Raw genomic sequence first — 12,361 nt, 5'->3', positions numbered from 1 at the left:
ATTTGTGCAGCAATGTCCACAGTAGCCAAACTACGGAAAGAGCCCAGATGTCCATCGACAGACGAATGGATAAAGAAGGTGTGGTGTGTATATATATATACAATGGAATATTATGCAGCCATCAGAAAATGAAACCGTGCCATTTGCAACAGTGTGGATGGAACTAGAGGGTATTATGCTAAGTGAAATAAATCAATCAGAGAAAGATAATTACCATATGATCTCACTGATATGTGGAATTTGAGAAACAAGACAGAGGATCATAGGGGAAGAGAGGAGAAAATGAAACAAGATGAAACCAGAGAGGGAGACAAACCATGAAAGATTCTTAATCTTAGGAAACACACTGAGGGTTGCTGGAGTGGAGGGGGGTGGGAGGGATGGGGTGGCTGGGTGATAGACATTGGGGAGGGTATGTGCTATGGTGAGCGCTGTGAATTGTGTAAGACTGATGAATCACAGACCTGTACCCCTGAAACAAATAATACATTATATGTTAATAATAAAAAAAAAAGAACAGGCATTTGCTTGATGTCTGGAAACACAGGAATGCTGTTATTTTAAAGTTTTCAATGTTTTTCTGATTTTTCATTTGGGGCAAACAATTCTTGTTTTGAGAAAACACCTCTGTGAGTGTTTCGATCCAAAGGAAAAGCCAAACTGCTATTCTGGATGAAGTTTGAAGAGCAAGAACCTAATTTTCCTGCGAATTAATGTCAGCTTTGTCTTCAGGTAGGTGGGACTGCATCTTCAACGTGTGTGGACATTAGATAGTGTCATTGGAGTGCAAGATAAGTCTCTTTTCTCCTTACACCTGGCCCCAGTGAAGGTGGGGTTTGACTCACCCCCACCTTTGGGTTTTGACAGCCAAAAATACCCCTAGAGGGCCAAAGAAGCCTGCCGGTTCAGGACCAAAGAGAGAGATGGCCTCTCAGGGGAGGGAAATCACCCATGGAGCATTAATATCTGCAGCACACAACTGTGACTTCACTTTGTGATTTCTTTTCACAGGGAGGGAAAGGAAGGGAAGGGAAGGGGAGGGGAGGGGAGGGGAGGGAAGGGGAGGGAAGGGAAAAAGCAACAGCCTACACTCAGCTATAATAAGGAAAGAAAACAGCTGGGTTTCTGAGGCAGCCCAGAGAAAGTCACAGCCGAGAAAAGCCACATCGAAGATGGCAGGAAGTCACTGGCAGAATGCCCCAGAGCAGTAGGCTGGCTGTGTGAGTGACAAGGGACTAGGAGCACAGATTTGTGGGAAGTGTAAGCATCACTTAGGGGCTTAGGGAGGGGCCTCTTAGAAGCAGTCCCACCCATGCAGTATGGACTATTGTCATAGGGACTTAAAGGAAATGCTAACCCTTCCACACCGGCTCACACCGACGCTGGGGTCCACCTCCCTGGTCCCTCCTGCCTACATTACAATTGGTCACTCCCTGCCATAGTTCAGCCTGATGGGCTTCACCCTTCCACTCCATAGAACTTCAGTTTTCAACACATTTTAAGATTCATTTGACAGCTTGTAAATATGTCCTGTTTAGTAGAACCATCTCTGAGAGATAAATGTGTCCTAATCATTGTTTCCCGTCAAAACCTATATTCTAACCATAAGAGGAAGAAAAGCAGTAAGAACAACTAAAAAATTAAAAAATAGATTCAGCAGTTTCAACAACAATAAAGTGAATGAGCATGTAGCCCTTTTCTGGTCAATGATGGCAAGTCTGCTGTGGAGACTTCCAGGAAAGATTTTTTTTTTTTTTTTTGCTCCTAACAAGAGTCACAGGAACGAGATGTCACTTTTTCTTCCTCTGGACATTGTCGGATCTGTATGTGATGTCTGGAACTGTGCAGCCATCTTGCTGATGATCCCCCAAAAAAAGACCACACAGAAGAGGCCAGAGCCCTTAGCTCTGAGTCTCTTGTTATAAAGGTAATGTATAGCCAAACTATGGGAAGAGCCCAAATGTCCACTGACTGATGAATTGATAAAGATGTGGTACTCGGGCACCTGAGTGGCTCAGTTGGTGAGGCATCCAACTCTTGATTTCGGCTCAGGTCATGATCTCAGGGTTGTGAGATGGAGCCCCAAGTTGAGCTCTGCACTCAGCACAGAGTTTGCTTGTCCCTCTCCCTCTGCTTCTCCCCCGACTTGCACTCTCTCTCAAATAACTAAAATCTTAAAAAAAAAAAAGATGTGGTATGTATATACAATGGAATATTACTCAGCTATCAAAAAGAATGAAATCTTGCCATTTGCAACGGCATGGATGGAACTAGAGTACATTGTGCTAAGTGAAATAAGTCAGTCAGAGAAAGACAAATACCATACGATTTCACTCATAGGTGGAATTTAAGAAACAAAACAGATAAGCATATGGGAAGGAAACAAAAAGAGAGAAAGAGGGAGGCAAACCATAAGAGACTTTTTTTAAAGATTTTATTTATTTATTTGACAGAGAGAGACACAGAGAGAGACACAGTGAGAGAGGGAACACAAGCAGGGGGAGTGGGAGAGGGAGAAGCAGGCTTCCCACGGAGCAGGGAGCCCGATGAGGGGCTCGATCCCAGGACCCTGGGATCATGACCTGAGCCGAAGAAGGCAGATGCTTAACGACTGAGCCACCCAGGCGCCCCTCCAGAAGACTCTTGACGACAGAGAACAAACTGAGGGTTGATGGAGGGAGGTGGGTGGGGGATGGGCATTAAGGAGGGCACATGTTATGATGAGCACTGGGTGTTGTACGTAAGTGACGAATCACTGAATTCTACCCTGAAACCAATATTGCACTGTATGTTAAGTAACTAGAATTTAAATAAAAATGTGAAACTAACTAACCAAATAAATAATAAAGATAATGTATTTCCCTATGGTTTAGGCCCCCTGGTTTTCTATTACTGGAAACAATCTGATACAGTAGGGGCTCGATAAAGTTTTAATTAAGTGGATACCTACATTTGCTAAAAATAGAATCCCCAATAGTAACTTCTTAATAAGTGGTAGTCACCTACTATTTTCTTTTTTTTTTTTAAAGATTTTATTTATTTATTTGAGAGAGAGAGAATGAGAGACAGAGAGCACGAGAGGGAAGAGGGTCAGAGGGAGAAGCAGACTCCCCGCTGAGCAGGGAGCCTGATGTGGGACTCGATCCCGGGACTCCAGGATCATGACCTGAGCTGAAGGGAGTCGCTTAACCAACTGAGCCACCCAGGCGCCTGTCACTTACTATTTTCAAACTATACTTGAACTTCCTCAATACAATTCTTTGATAACAACAGTTTGATTAAAAAGTATTTCACCAATGGAATGATAGCAATACTTTCAAACAGTGGTTCCCAACCCTGGCTACACTTAAGATCCACTAGGAGAGTTTTTTTTAAATGCTGATGCCCAGGGGCACCTGGGTGGCTCAGATGGTTCAGCGTCTGCCTTCGGCTCAGGTCATGATCCCAGGGATCTGGGATCGAGCCCCGTGTCGGGCTCACTGCTCAGTGCAGAGCCTGCTTCTCCCTCTCCCTCTGCCATTCTCTCCGCTTGTGCTCTCTGGCTCTCTCTATCAAATCAATCAATCAATCAATCTTTAAAAAATGCTGATGTCCGGGCCCCCCTCCAGACCAAGCATTTAGTATCTGTTGAAAGCCACCCCCCCTCCCCCCACCCCGGCCCCCTCTCTGTCTGCACTTGCTTATTGCCCTCCAGCCATGCTGGTCTCCTCTCTGTTGCTCAAATACACCAAACCCTGCTACTGCTAGGGTTCCTGCACTACCGTATGCTGCCCCATGTTTTGCAAAGCTGCCTCCACTCATCTTTCAGGCCCCACTTAAAGAGTCCCCTCCCAGGGGCGCGTGGGTGGCTCAGTCGATAAGCGTCTGCCTTCGGCTCGGGTCATGATCCCAGGGTCCTGGAATCGAGCCCCTCATGGAGCCCCGCATGGAGCCCCGCATGGAGCCCCGCATCGGGCTCCCTGCTCCGCGGGAGGCCTGCTTCTCCCTCTCCCACTCCCCCTGCTTGTGTTCCCTCTCTCGCTGTGTCTCTGTCAAATAAATAAATAAAATCTTAAAAAAAAAAAGAGTCCCTTCCCAGAAAGCTTCTCCTAACTATCTGATCATAAGTAGGATCCCAAACTTCTCCCATTCAATCTGATCATCTCTGCTACTGTGTGTAGTTATTTATTATCAAATAAAGGAACAGAGCTATCTCATCTGAATAAAGAACTCTAATACAAAATTAGGAAAAGCAGGAGCGCCTGGGAGGCTCAGGTCATGATCCCAGGGTCCTAGGATCGAGCCCCGCATAGGGCTCCCTGCTCCGCGGGAACCCTGCTTCTCCCTCTCCCACTCCCCCTGCTTGTGTTCCCTCTCTCACTGTCTCTCTGTCAAATAAATAAAATCTTTTTTAAAAAAATAATAAAAATAAAAATAAATTAGGAAGAGTAGGGGTGCCTGGGTGGCTCAGTCGTTAAGCGTCTGCTTTCGGCTCAGGTCATGATCCCAGGGTCCTGGGATCGAGTCCTGCGGGCTCCTTGCTCAGCTGGAGAGTCTGCTTCTCCCTCTGCCTGCTACTCCCCCTGCTTGTGCTCTCTCTCTGACAAATAAATAAATAAAATATTTTTTTAAAAATTAGGAAGAGGGACGCCGGAGTGGCTCGGTCGTTAAGCGTCCGCCTTCAGCTCAGGTCACGATCCCAGGGTCCTGGGATCGAGCCCCGCATTGGGCTCCCTGCTCCACGGGAAGCCTGCTTCTCCCTCTCCCGCTCCCCCTGCTTGTGTTCCCTCTCTCGCTGTGTCTCTCTTTGTCGAATAAATAAATAAAATCTTTAAAAAAAAATTAGGAAGAGCTAGGAGATTTCAAGAATGCAGATAATGTCCAATCAGGACAGTCAAGGAACCTTAGTTAGTGCAACCTTTGAGTTAGGTCTTGACGCTGGGTAGGATTTGATTTGTTAAGGTGGGAGTGGTGGTATTTTAAAAAGAGGGAGCAGCTTGAGTAGAAAAAGGTGGAAAATGGGAGGGAGCATATGGAGAAAAGAAAGTGGCCAGGAAGTAAGGGAAAGAGGGAAGACAGCATTTTGAGGAGTTAGAGCTGATGAGATACAGTAATAGAGCGTCTACGCTGAATAATAGCTATATTTGATGTTGTGGAGTAATTCCAACAGGACGCGGCTGCAGGACTGGAAGGAAAACGAGAAAGTAAAAGGCTTTGGGGCCAGCGGGAGCGGGACAGTAAAAAGTCTCCGTAGGGAGTTAAGGTAAAAGCATAAATTGCTTTGTCAACCACAACCGCTTGGGGGTGCTGCGGGCCTCATGACTAAACCAAAACCTGTTCTAGGAGCTCCCTCTTCCGGCAGAAATGAGCACTACACACTGACGTGGCAAATCCTTTATTAAAAGGCACGTGCCAAGCTGTTAGAATATACCTCTGTGAGGGCCATATTTATAACTTGGCGAGGGTTTTGTTGTGCTTTCAGACAAGACATAAAAAGGAACACTGTTTTAAATAAATGCAAGCTACATGCTTTTCTGGTTTATTCAAGACTCATCTAAGTGAATCCTCTGATAGCATTAATTCATGTGTGAAACCAAACTTCACAGTCACTCGGTGAAACCAAGTCTAGTATCTGTTCTTTCAATCGACCGAAGACCCCTTAATAGCAGAAACACTTATCACTGTATCACTATGGTTCCTGTATTTGTTGGAGGGGCCTGTAAATGTTTCAGGAGGGATTCTGTTGGCTTGGTTTTATTCTTGAGAAAATGACATGAGGTATTTTTCCTTTATGCAAAATGAGAAGATATTAGAACTCTTGCCAAAATTATAAAAGATGTAAAGTGAAGAAGCAAGGTACAGGACAGGCTACACACAATATGCTACCTTTTGTAAAAGATATTAACGAGTGGTTGCTTTCATATGCGTAAACTCTGAAAGTACGTTGGGGCGGGGATGGGGCTAGAGAACTGGTGGGGTGGAAGACAGCATGGGGGACATTACATACTATTTTAAACTTTCAAAGATTTTTTTAAAAGACTTTTATTTAGGGGCGCCTGCGTGGCTGTCGGTTAAGCGTCTGCCTTCGGCTCAGGTCGTGATCCCAGGGTCCTGAGATCGAGCCCCGCGTCGGGCTCCCTGCTCAGCGGGGAGTCTGCTTCTCCTCCCTGCTGCTCCCCCGGCTTGTGCTCTCTCTCCCTGTCAAATAAATAAATAAAATCTTTCTAAAAAACGATTTTTATTTATTTACCTGAGAGAGAGAGCGCACACACAAATGGGGGGAGGGACTGAGGGAGAGGGAGAAGCAGACTCCCCGCTGAGCAGGGACCCCGATGCAGGGCTGGATCCCAGGACCCTGAGCAGAAGGCAGACGCTTAACCAACTGGGCCACCCAGGCGCCCCTAAAGATTGTTTAATTATTTGAAAGAGTGGAAGCAGGGGGAGGAAAAGAGGGAGAGAAACTTCAAGCAGACTCCCCACTGGGCGGGGAGCCTCACATAGGGCTTGATCTCACAACCCTGAGATCATGACTTCAGCTGAAATCGTGACTTGGACGCTTAACCAACTGAGCCACCCAGGCGCCCCTATTTTAAACTTTTTATGTATCCAAAACACGTGAAGTGTTACCTACTCAAAAAATTAAAAATAGAAAAATATCATGGGACAAATAATTGTTAAGTTCTAAGGTGGACTTTTTAATTATCCCTGAGAACCCTATTACATAGAAATCTCATATTTACGCCATACTTTCAAAATATTACTATACAAAAGAGCTGTGCATAAGGATGTACTTTGCAGCAGCAGAAACCTGGAAACAAATGTTGGTGCACAGGTTAAATCGTAGGGCATCCATACAATGGAATAGCAAGAGTATTAAAAAGAATGAGGTAGATCTAGATATGGTGACATGAAAAGGTGTCCATAATTACTGTTTAAAAAAGGCTGAGAAACTCTATATTGTGAATGGTCCTATGTACACGTGTATACATTATGTATGTACATAACTATGGTGTATTTATTATAGAATATAAGGTAAAAGTAGAATATAAGGTAAAAAGGTATCAAACCTTGTTATCACTGGGGAAAAAGCTAACACTGGGAATTTAGGAACTTAGGTGGACTATCTTTGACTTTGACACACACACACACACACACACACACGTGTATATATATGTTTAATTGAAATAAGCACCAAATCTATTCCAAACTCGTTTCTTCCTGGGAGTTAGCTTGTATGAACTCTACATCATTGATTTTAACGTGTTTGTAGTTGTTTTTCAGAACCTTTCTGGTATTTACACTTGTAATTAGCAATTCCTTTCATTGAACTTGACAGGCAGCACTTTATTTCAAAGAACCAAGTGTTCTTCAGTGAGTTCCCAAATGAGCATCCCCACCCGGGTAACAATTTTATTAGACTGTGCTCCAATGCGCTTTTGCTCCAACGCCAAGATCCCTCTAGCTCTGCACAAGGTACTCAGGGTCTCCACTGTTAAGAGAAATTCGGCTGTTAACGATATGACCCAGCCCCACGTTCTCAAAAACTGTAAGCCACTCACGCTCTTGCACTTTGAAAACTATAAAGATTTTTAAAGTAATCCCTAACACCCAACGTGGGGCTCAAACTAACAAACCTGAGGTGAGTTGCACACTCCAGAGCCAGCCAGGCACCCCTGTAAGACTAAAAATGCACTCATCACTGATTTAGGAACCATGTGATGCCTGTCCTTCAGAGTGGTCATTTTCAGGATGCTGTTGAGGTTTCTTCCCGCTAGGACCAGTTTGGAACGAGCGTATTTTTTGCAGGTCACCTAATGTGGTGACCAGAAGTACTAGTGGAGCTCCTGAGGTTAAGACTTTGAGAGACACAGCGAGAGAGGGAACACAAGCAGGGGGAGTGGGGGAGGGAGAAGCAGGCTTCCCGCCAAGCAGGGAGCCCGACGTGGGGCTCCATCCCAGGACCCTGGGATCACGACCTGAGCGGAAGGCAGACGCTTAACGACTGAGCCACCCAGGCGCCCTCTTGAGGTTGTTTCTTGACCTATATGTCACTTTACATACATGAGTCACGGAAATTGAGGGCACTGTACATTTTGTACACTATCAACAAAGTGAAAAATTGCAACAACTTGCCTAAGATCTACATATTTCTCAAATGGCATTTTCTAGTTTGATCCCTAAAGCTAAGGATGTAGTCTTAAGCTATTTTATGGACAACACCAAAATTTCCTGTACACCTAAGGTTGCACATGGATACCCTAAAACTGGGCAGTTGGAAGGCAGTGGTGCTTTGGGAACAGTCCCTTCCTAAGTCCCTTAATGGTTCTGATGTCTGGGGTACCTACCACCCGGTGCCGATTCCTTAACATTATACCAGCTTCCTTAGACTTCCACCTTTGCTTGTAATTACGACAAAGAATTCCTCACCAGCAGCATCTGATGGGGTAAAAGCTACTATAAACTTTCCCAAGTGAAGACAAAGACAGTGGCCTCTTCTACCAATTTTAACTTTTGAGCATAATGCCCGACACACTTAATACAGATTACTTGCCATTTTTAAAATATCTGGTAAAACTGCTTTCTACGCAGCTCAATGTAAATTTAAATACTTATTAAACCCGGTTCTTCTGAAGATTCCACCACCCCCACCCTCCCTCTTTTTAGTATCTCCTTCCTGCTGGCAGCCCAGAAACTCTCCCATTCTGTTACCTCACAAACCAACCTCAAATTCAGTATTTTTAAAATCAGTTTACAAATACAACTACGTATAAGCTGTATACGGAGAATTCTAACTGCAACCTCCGAATTTTTTTACGGACATTTATTACCTCCTGGTTACTAGAATCACTTGATAGACTGGAAACCCTGACCCCTCACACCCCAAACCAAACTAAAAAGAACCCCTTCTCCCCGCAAAAACTCACACTATTTGGGAATGCAACAACTTTATTGAAAGAAAAGTGCAAAGAATTTTGTCAACAGCTTAAAAGGGGGAACTTAGACACCTCCCCTCAAGCGCAGGACCAGGTGCAGAGTAGACTCCTTCTGGATGTTGTAGTCAGACAGGGTGCGCCCGTCCTCCAGCTGTTTCCCGGCAAAGATCAACCTCTGCTGGTCAGGGGGGATGCCTTCCTTGTCCTGGATCTTCGCCTTGACATTCTCGATGGTGTCACTGGGCTCCACCTCCAGGGTGATGGTCTTACCGGTCAAGGTCTTCACGAAGATCTGCATGCCCCCTCTGAGGCGGAGCACCAGGTGCAGAGTGGACTCCTTCTGGATGTTGTAGTCAGACAGGGTGCGCCCGTCCTCCAGCTGTTTCCCGGCAAAGATCAACCTCTGCTGGTCAGGGGGGATGCCCTCCTTGTCCTGGATCTTCGCCTTGACATTCTCGATGGTGTCACTGGGCTCCACCTCCAGGGTGATGGTCTTACCGGTCAAGGTCTTCACGAAGATCTGCATGCCCCCTCTGAGGCGGAGCACCAGGTGCAGAGTGGACTCCTTCTGGATGTTGTAGTCAGACAGGGTGCGCCCGTCCTCCAGCTGTTTCCCAGCAAAGATCAACCTCTGCTGGTCAGGGGGGATGCCTTCCTTGTCCTGGATTTTCGCCTTGACATTCTCGATGGTGTCACTGGGCTCCACCTCCAGGGTGATGGTCTTACCGGTCAAGGTCTTCACGAAGATCTGCATGCCCCCTCTGAGGCGGAGCACCAGGTGCAGAGTGGACTCCTTCTGGATGTTGTAGTCAGACAGGGTGCGCCCGTCCTCCAGCTGTTTCCCGGCAAAGATCAACCTCTGCTGGTCAGGGGGGATGCCTTCCTTGTCCTGGATCTTCGCCTTGACATTCTCGATGGTGTCACTGGGCTCCACCTCCAGGGTGATGGTCTTACCGGTCAAGGTCTTCACGAAGATCTGCATGCCCCCTCTGAGGCGGAGCACCAGGTGCAGAGTGGACTCCTTCTGGATGTTGTAGTCAGACAGGGTGCGCCCGTCCTCCAGCTGTTTCCCGGCAAAGATCAACCTCTGCTGGTCAGGGGGGATGCCTTCCTTGTCCTGGATCTTCGCCTTGACATTCTCGATGGTGTCACTGGGCTCCACCTCCAGGGTGATGGTCTTACCGGTCAAGGTCTTCACGAAGATCTGCATGCCCCCTCTGAGGCGGAGCACCAGGTGCAGAGTGGACTCCTTCTGGATGTTGTAGTCAGACAGGGTGCGCCCGTCCTCCAGCTGTTTCCCGGCAAAGATCAACCTCTGCTGGTCAGGGGGGATGCCCTCCTTGTCCTGGATCTTCGCCTTGACATTCTCGATGGTGTCACTGGGCTCCACCTCCAGGGTGATGGTCTTACCGGTCAAGGTCTTCACGAAGATCTGCATGCCCCCTCTGAGGCGGAGCACCAGGTGCAGAGTGGACTCCTTCTGGATGTTGTAGTCAGACAGGGTGCGCCCGTCCTCCAGCTGTTTCCCGGCAAAGATCAACCTCTGCTGGTCAGGGGGGATGCCCTCCTTGTCCTGGATCTTCGCCTTGACATTCTCGATGGTGTCACTGGGCTCCACCTCCAGGGTGATGGTCTTACCAGTCAAGGTCTTCACGAAGATCTGCATGCCCCCTCTGAGGCGGAGCACCAGGTGCAGAGTGGACTCCTTCTGGATGTTGTAGTCAGACAGGGTGCGCCCGTCCTCCAGCTGTTTCCCGGCAAAGATCAACCTCTGCTGGTCAGGGGGGATGCCCTCCTTGTCCTGGATCTTCGCCTTGACATTCTCGATGGTGTCACTGGGCTCCACCTCCAGGGTGATGGTCTTACCGGTCAAGGTCTTCACGAAGATCTGCATTGTCTGTCACACACACACAAAAAAGAACCCAGAAGTGTAGCAGACAACTCACATGGGAACACGATCCTACTGGTCACTGATCATTTTACGTTTACCCAACTAAAGTAAGCCTCACATAAGCAAGCTAACGAGAAAAAAAGGACAAGCTCCCTAAGCTCAAGCAAGCTCCAAAGCCAAGTTTCAGACCCCTAGGAGAGAAAAGCATGCATCCCAGCCAAGCGAAGGCGCGGGCCTCACTTATCTTCCCCTCCCCCCTCACCGACGTCTGCCCCGACAGTTCGGCAGCGTCTTCCCCGGGCCTAACCCTCGTGTCCCGCGACTGACCGAAACCGGCTGCACACAGAGGACCAGGCGGCCCCACCCCAGATTGTGAACCGACAAAGGGATGACATCACGTGACCGGCACGGTGAGCGGGTCCCCTCCCCTGGAACGGGCTCAGGACTGAACGGCACCCGCACTTGGTGCCCACTCGCTGCGACGAGGCGCGCAGCGGGGCGCCAGCGTGGCCGCCGAACACACTTGGGCTTCCCCACCCACACTGAGCAATGAGCCCCGTTAAGGCCTCACTGGCCCGCCGCGTTCTCATCCACCCACAACCACCCCCCCCCCCCAGGCTTCTCTCGCCAACCTCACAGCCCGCCTCGCAGCCCGGCTTCTCCCAGCCAGGGATCCGAAGCGGCCGCCATTTTGCTGCGCCCCTCCCCCTCAGAGAGCTCCGCTCCCGCGCCCGGGCGACTACAAGCCTCCACCGCTGCTCCGCCGGCGGCTGGCTGCTCGGCCTCCCGCCTCCCCTGCACCCGCACCGCCACAAAACCCCCGGGCCAGCGCAGCGGCCCGGCCCTCACCAAGCTGCTGTGACTGCACGGCACACACCAGAACGCCCACTGGACTCCCGGCCTCCACGGAACTGCCTGCGCCACACCCGGCGCCTCCTTATATAGCGATCGGGAGCGCGGCTCTGATGGATCCCTCCGCAGAAACGCCGAGAAGGGACTATTTTTCCTACACTTACTGCCCTCCGGAGAGAAAACCAGCGCCCCCAAATCATCCAAGAGCCCCGCCGAAATGTTTACCCGTGAAGGATGGGCTGTAGAGCTGAGTCTGGTGAGGAAGGGGCCGCTGCACTTGGCGCCCGCGCGGAGGAATCAGCGCGTTCGTTGAGTGCTTCGTCCGCGGACGTGGCCGGCGCTCGGCCGCGGGGGCGGGGGCGGGGGCGAGGGGGAGGAGGGGAACGGGCCCTCGGAAGGCGCGAAAACCCGGCGCGGAGACCATAGGACGCCCGGAGCGGGCTGTCCCCGCCGCCCGACCCCGACGCCCCCTCCCCTCAGCCGCAACGGGCCCCGTGGCTCTCGAGACCCGCGCTGGACGGAGCGGGGTCAGGCGTCATGCGCCCCTCGCCCGTCCGCGAACTCAGGGGTCTTCACGCCGGGGCACGCTCAGGCGGCGTCCCCTCCCCCACTCCCACCGCCCGCTGTGGCGGCGCGCCCATCCCCCCTGCGCGGGCGCGCGGACAAGACGGATGACTCGGCAAGGTCGCCGCGCGGTGGTCGGGCG

General features: G+C 49.5%; 1 protein-coding gene across 1 annotated transcript; it reads right to left on the bottom strand.

Annotated features, from left to right (window-relative positions):
- Positions 1–8,907: 8,907 nt before the first annotated feature.
- Positions 8,908–11,809, bottom strand: UBC (ubiquitin C). Its single transcript, XM_027577411.2, has 2 exons — positions 11,653–11,809; positions 8,908–10,809 (listed from the first exon to the last, which is right to left on the bottom strand). The coding sequence occupies exon 2, from the start codon at positions 10,804–10,806 to the stop codon at positions 8,977–8,979; it is 1,830 nt and encodes a 609-aa protein (XP_027433212.2). The 5' UTR covers positions 10,807–10,809; positions 11,653–11,809; the 3' UTR covers positions 8,908–8,976.
- Positions 11,810–12,361: the final 552 nt, after the last annotated feature.

This window comes from Zalophus californianus, chromosome 14, assembly GCF_009762305.2.
Source record: "Zalophus californianus isolate mZalCal1 chromosome 14, mZalCal1.pri.v2, whole genome shotgun sequence".
Taxonomy (NCBI): domain Eukaryota; kingdom Metazoa; phylum Chordata; class Mammalia; order Carnivora; family Otariidae; genus Zalophus; species Zalophus californianus.
The sequence above is the reverse complement of the archived record's forward strand: the minus strand, read 5'-3'. Positions and strand labels throughout refer to the sequence as shown.